Here is a 6,530-nt window from a genome sequence, read left to right on the forward strand (position 1 = left end):
ATGAATGAGACCGTCGATAAGTGCTGTCCTTCCAGCTACGACTGCAGTGAGTAATTATGTTTACATTTAATAAGTACTATGTTCTGTGTGGTTCAATTAGAGCAACGATTGCAGTGAATAATTATATTAGCATTTATTAAGTGGTATGTTTTGTGTGGTTCTACCAGCTACGATTGCAGTGCGTAACTTAATGAACACTTATTAACTGATGCGTTATATTGTATGATTGGGCATAGATAGCGATCATTAGTGATCAAGTAACAACTTAGAGCTCACGATGCTGATGGTTATCTTTATTCTGGGATTATTCGCTCATCATGCTGTGCCATAATCTCCAGCTAAGAGAAATTCGAGTATGATACTACATTAAACTTTTCTTAATACAGATAGAATTGTCTAATCATTCATGAATTCGATTTTGTGGAATTCTTGACTCATGACTGAATGAATCGCCTGACTTCTGCATTCGATTTTGCTAAAATTTATATTGATAATATGCAAGTATTTTCAGTTGGTTTGTACATTTAATTCACTTTGTCTTACGAAAACCGTAGAAGACCGATTTCTTGATCGTAGAAGACCGCATCTATGCCTCTTGGGTACATTGACGCTTGTCTTTCCTGTAAACAATAATTAATGTATTTGCTGAACAAACTAAACTTTGTTGATATGATTCTTTTTAACAAGTACTAGTAGTTTATTAGTTTGATGGGGCAGCGAAACTTTTTTACATGAATTTTTACGTGGTTTTAGAAACTGAAGAAGAGCGCAACTTTGCCCTGACGAGCTGCCTCTACAAGGGCACCATGTACGAGGTGGGCAAGGACGTGCCCGTGGACGGCCCCTGACTTGACTCACCCTGGCGTCACTGTGTGTCGCATAAAGTGTGTCATTATTCTGACAATATTACCCTTGACTCACCCTGGCGTCACTGTGTGTCGCAGAGCCAAGATCGAGTGCAGTATCGTCGAGTGCCCGTCGCTGTTCTCGCCTCCCAAGCCGGGCTGCCGCAACCTCTTCAGCATCGACGAGTGTTGCGAGGTTGACCAAGAGTGCCGTGAGTGTTAATAAACTTTTTCATAAACATTTCATTCATAAACATTCATTCATTCATAAACATTTAAACATTTTCATAAACATTTAAATTTTTAACTATGCAAATTCTCAAATTAACACCGACAATTTCACTGCCTTTATTCGCACTGTTTTATTTGAATCTGTTAATTTTTTCATGTTTTTCATCATTTTTGCTGCAGCAACATTCTAAAAACCATAAAAAAATTTTATCATAGATAATAATTTTCTTTTTTTGATAGAATTTTCCGTTGATTTTTACAACGAATGTATTTTTACAATGTTTACATACACGTTTTCGTTAAAAAGATTAGTTTGAAGTTACTCCTCATATTTTCCAGACCCCATCGTGCCGCCATCAGAGGTTGTCTCACCAGAAGCAAATGCAACGATCAGGCCAGCTGACTGCGTCTCGGAGGGACTGCATTATTTCTTGGGCGATAAGATCTTGTTCGGCTCAGCTCCGTGCCAGTACTGTGTCTGTACCAAGGAATTCACGGGGGCATTCGGGCCTGGCTGCACCAAGGTCGACTGTGGCATGGAATACAGGCGAGTTTGAGTCTACGTGACAGATTCTGCATGACTATGATTCTACATTTTTATAAAGTTCTACATAACAGAACAGCGTTCTGAGTGAAATTTAAATATTTAAAAAATGTTCGTATTGCAAGTGTTCACTGGCAAAAAAAAGCATAGGAATAATTAACAATGCTCAATGGAAAATGGTTGACAGTTGGATGTAAATGTTTGCTTTACACTACTTTACACTTTTACGAAACATACAGATCTCTACAACTGAAAACTGTAGTTGAAGCACCCAATTCGTGAATACTACCACAACTCACCATTGACACACATTAAAATTGAAATATTTTAATAGAGTTTTCAGCTTTCATTAGGCCGTAGGCCTGTCGCCGATTCTTTACATCGCAGAATATTCACAGTTTGTTGCGGTCTCAAACGCGCAACTCACTGATATAATTTTGCTTTGCTTAACTGCCCGGCCTTCTTACCAATGTACCTATCGAACTTATGCCTAGCACCATATCGAACCTGGTGGAAGTCTAGTAGATACTTCAAACTATCGTCAGTCTTGAAAATATCCGGTCAAATGACAAGATTTTAGATGTTCTATGAACAAGTCACGAAAAGTTCAAGAATCGGCGACAGGCCACATAAGGCCTACCCTTTAGCTCCGACATCACTATGCTATGCTAATTCTGACCAGAAAATGTCGCACAGAGCTGGGATCGAACCCGCACTTTTCCGCGTCAATCTTAGTACTCTGGAACTGTAACCACTGGGCCACCCTGCCCAGTAATTGGACTGTAACTTGGTAATCTTGGTATTTGTTTGGGACATAGCAGTCCCAGGCCACGATGGATCGCCGCCTCTGATTATCGTTCATCCGCCCTCATTTGGGCCACCTGATGCACGATGCTGTTGCTTGCTTCTCGCCGCTGGTAGTGTTGCAGGAGAGGTCGATCTGGGATTGTGCTGTACCTTTAATTTACATATTTCTCATTTATTACAACGCAGAGTATGCAAATTGACGAACTACGTATCATTAATAATTTTTCATGACAGGAACCGTCACTACCTTCGTCTAGGCTGCATCCCGCTCTACCTTAGCGCCTCCTGCTGCAACGTCGACTGGATTTGCCGTGAGTAATCGATCGTTGATATTTGTTATTCACCATGAAATAAATTTACAAATATGAATATGAATGAATTTATTGTTATTATACAATATGAATATGAATGCCAGATTTATAATAAAAATTATTATTAATATTTTCTAGGTATTCGATTGATATTTCTGAATTTGAGCTTTTAAAGTCTACGTTAAGCTGTGCAAGGCTGCGTTTACAGCGTGAAAGGAAATGGTTTTGATGAACTTTGGATCTAGTAGACAATTTACGCTGGGAAGTCGCACGAAATTCTTGTGTTACGTGGATATTTTCTCCAAAATACGTGGATTTAGAAATAATGTTTTCCTGCGATGGTTATTGAATTAATTGGTTTGTAATTTGACATCGTGCAGCTGGCAGCCCTCAGATCATTCTGGACGCCGACATGAAGGCGACAGGTGCCGGTGAGTTTAAGAGTGACCTTTGCAATCTGGCGAGCTTTTTGTTCTTTTCTAATTAGTTTATTCATTGTCATTCAAATTCAATAGAAGATTTCTTTGGAATAATTAGGAATTAATTATACCAATTAAGTGAATCATTCATAATTTTATAGTAATTTATAACATTACTAAAAGAATTTCTAAGCTTGGGTTATTTAGTCAGGAAAATGTTATTTGTATGTTAGGAACAGAGGACGATAGGATAACTTTCGTCATTATTTACCCAGTGTAAATTCCATAGTAAATCCCTATTGTTCTTCAGAATTTAAATTAACGTATATATAAACGTCCACACTTTACTTTAACGGAATACGTGATCGCTTCAGTACAAGTGAAAAATAGGTTTTCATTTAAAATAACATGAATGAACACTGTGGTTCAAAGACCCGAGTCTTGCTTTTCTTTGAAATGACATGATTATGAACTCTGGTGCAGAGACTCTGTCGTCGCCAGCAAGTTCGGAAACTTGGTGCAAGTATTTTTCCACATCAGAGTTTGTTTAAAATTTAATTGATGTACTGTGTGTTTCAGAGACTCCCTCGACGCACGGCAAGTTCGGAGACTTGGCTGGTCCCGTGGGTTCCTCACTCACCACCTACGACTGCCACATCAGCTGCACCTGTGCCACACCACCTGAGTTCACCTGTGTTCGCTACCCTACCTGCGAGGTGGCCCTCCAGGCCCAGAAGGCTGGATACATTCCTTAAAGAAGGAATAAGGATTCATTCCTCAAAGAAGGAATAAGGATTCATTCCTTAAAAAAGGAATAAGGATTCATTCCATGAAGGAAACTTCAATGGTTCGCTTTTTAGCTGCACAGGCTGATGCATGACAAAAATTTTAAACCGAAAATTAGTTTTTCTTTTCTCCTCGTGATTTGTACCGTCTCTTAGTAACAGAGAATTGAGACAAGTAAAATTAGATCGTTTTTTGCAAATTAAAACTAAACTTCTTCAATTTAATATGAGATGAATAAAAAACAGTTACAAATAACTTTATTAAATAACCTTAATTTCTCCAGACTAGCCGGCTATTGCACAACTGCGGATATTCAGCTTTTGGCTATTATCGTAATGGACATATATCATTTGAATAGCATTTAATTACAGCCTGTACTTCCGCCAGACCGCAACTTTTCCTTCCTATTCCGTCATGATGATTTGATACGAACTTCAATGCTTGCAACATTTGGAGTTCATTAGATCCAGCCTCTAGCGTTGAGTAAACCTCATCATTAAGTGTGTGTTTTGTTCTCCTGGAGTTCCGTACGTGCACTCAGACAAATGAAGAGGCTTTGTCCATATAGCGATATAAGTTTTACCCTGGTGTACGTCATCATGACTTGGTTTAGCTCGGAAAAAGGGCGTATTAGTTTCGAAAGTTTGTCATTATTTGGACACATATGAGTGATGTGGCACAACGTGAGGTTACCTGCGGTTATGGCATCCCGATTTCGACCTTGAATGAATGGCAATTTAGTGTCGTCAATTGTTCCGTGATTGTTCGTGCCAGTCGCGCTGTAGCTTCGATTTATGGCATACAATGCTTGCTACATTTGTTATTCATTAGATCCAGCCTTTAGCGTTGAGTAAACCTCATCATTAAGTGTGTGTTTCGTTCTCCTGGAGTTCCGTACGTGCACTCAGACAAATAAAGAGACTTTGTTCAAATAGCGATACATGTTTTGCCCTGGTGTGGGTCATTCTGACCCAGTTAGCTCAGAAAAAAGGCATAATAGTTCCGAAAGTGTGTTATTACTTGGACATATATGACCATTCCTTTTCACGAGTGATGTGGTACAACGTGAGGTTGCCTGCGGTTATGGTATCCCGATTTCGACCTTGAATGAATGGCAATTTAGTGTCGTCAATTGTTCCGTGATTGTTCGTGCCAGTCGCGCTGTAGCTTCGATTTATGGCATGTGCTTCAAGTAAGCGTGGATGTATTATCATTTATTGAAGGTCATTTGACAACACTTCCCGGTCAATTGATTACTGAGTGATCCCTTTCGTATTATTTAAAATCTGCTAATAGGCTCCAGAGGAAATATTCCTTTATAATCTTTCACTATTTTTGCAGAAAAATATGGATCTAAAAAAACTATTTACTGACTGTCGGATGTTGGATTCTTTGAACAAACATGGAAAACAAGATAATTTTGTACAGCATTGTCCCCTCTCAAGAATTAAAAAAAATTATTCCTTAATCTCCAACTTACCTTTAACCTAATGCCTAATGTGTTCTCCAAGACGAACATGGAGGTCCTGAGTTAAGGTGATTGCTCAAGGTCATAGCAAGTAATTACTCAAGGTCAAATCAGGCGAGCACGGAGCTCTATTATTTGTTTCAACTCGAAGATGGAATTATCAACACATTATCATTATTGATCAACATTAAAGAAGAACCCGAAAATGAATTTATTTGCAGGTAAAAGGTTTTACTGAGGTCTGTTTCGGGAAAAAATTTAAGCTTTAGAATGAATGGAAATTTATAGTTTATTAAATTATAAAATATCAGATATTTATGTAATCCAGTTAGAAATTTGCGGACTAATAATATGACTCGAATCAATACGAAGGAATAGTTTGGCCCAAGGTAAGACTAATTACGCAAGTGCCAAGTTTTAGGTACGTGCAAAGTTAAGGGAATATGGCAATTTTGGATTAAATACTATTGAATTGTGAAAAGGCGGATGCATAATATAGTGGATTAAGAACAGTTTTAAGTGAAAATTCAGTTTTTATTTCTTTATGGAAATTAGCTGACGTTTTCTTCTTCTGATCGAATTTCGTTTGAATAATTTTGTTTCATATTACAAATTCTGAAGGTGGCGGGTGGTGTGGGCTCAGCAGCTTAGTTTACTGAAAACGAAAATGGGCTTCGATGAAAATTTTTGTAGATATGGTATATGGTTTCGAAGATTAGGATAGCATCAGAAATCCTTACCTATATTTATTCTGCTTGTTCCTAAAAAAGAGAAAAAACTAAGTAAGCATATTCCTTTAGCTAGTCCTGTAAATGATTCTTTAGCTGTTGATTGCCGGACCCCTAAATGTACAAGAGCCACTAATTGATATGCTAGGTAATTCTACTGCCCTGTAGCTATGAAAAAGAAACAATTTGGCTGGTCCGCGACGATCTTTCGTAATAGTTCCTAGTGCTTTTCGTGGAAGTTAAATACCGCAATAACTTTAAAATTGATACATAAGCCTGCAGTCCTGCACGTATCACGCCAAAGCCATGAGCAGTTGTTTTTAATAAAGGAATTTGAAGCGCCGGGCAAGACATGATTTTTAAAGAAATTGAAGCTAGTAATCTTAAGTTT

General features: G+C 38.2%; 1 protein-coding gene across 1 annotated transcript; it reads left to right on the forward strand.

The window, feature by feature from the left end:
• LOC108679786 lies at nucleotides 1-4,810 on the forward strand. The gene is made up of 6 exons (XM_018168511.2): nucleotides 1-46; nucleotides 788-1,057; nucleotides 1,416-1,623; nucleotides 2,662-2,738; nucleotides 3,119-3,169; nucleotides 3,737-4,810. The coding sequence occupies exons 1-6, from the start codon at nucleotides 1-3 to the stop codon at nucleotides 3,910-3,912; spliced, it is 828 nt and encodes a 275-aa protein (XP_018024000.1). The 3' UTR covers nucleotides 3,913-4,810.
• The last annotated feature ends 1,720 nt before the right edge of the window (nucleotides 4,811-6,530 follow it).

This window comes from Hyalella azteca, unplaced genomic scaffold, assembly GCF_000764305.2.
Source record: "Hyalella azteca isolate HAZT.00-mixed unplaced genomic scaffold, Hazt_2.0.2 contig17367, whole genome shotgun sequence".
Taxonomy (NCBI): Eukaryota; Metazoa; Arthropoda; class Malacostraca; order Amphipoda; family Hyalellidae; genus Hyalella; species Hyalella azteca.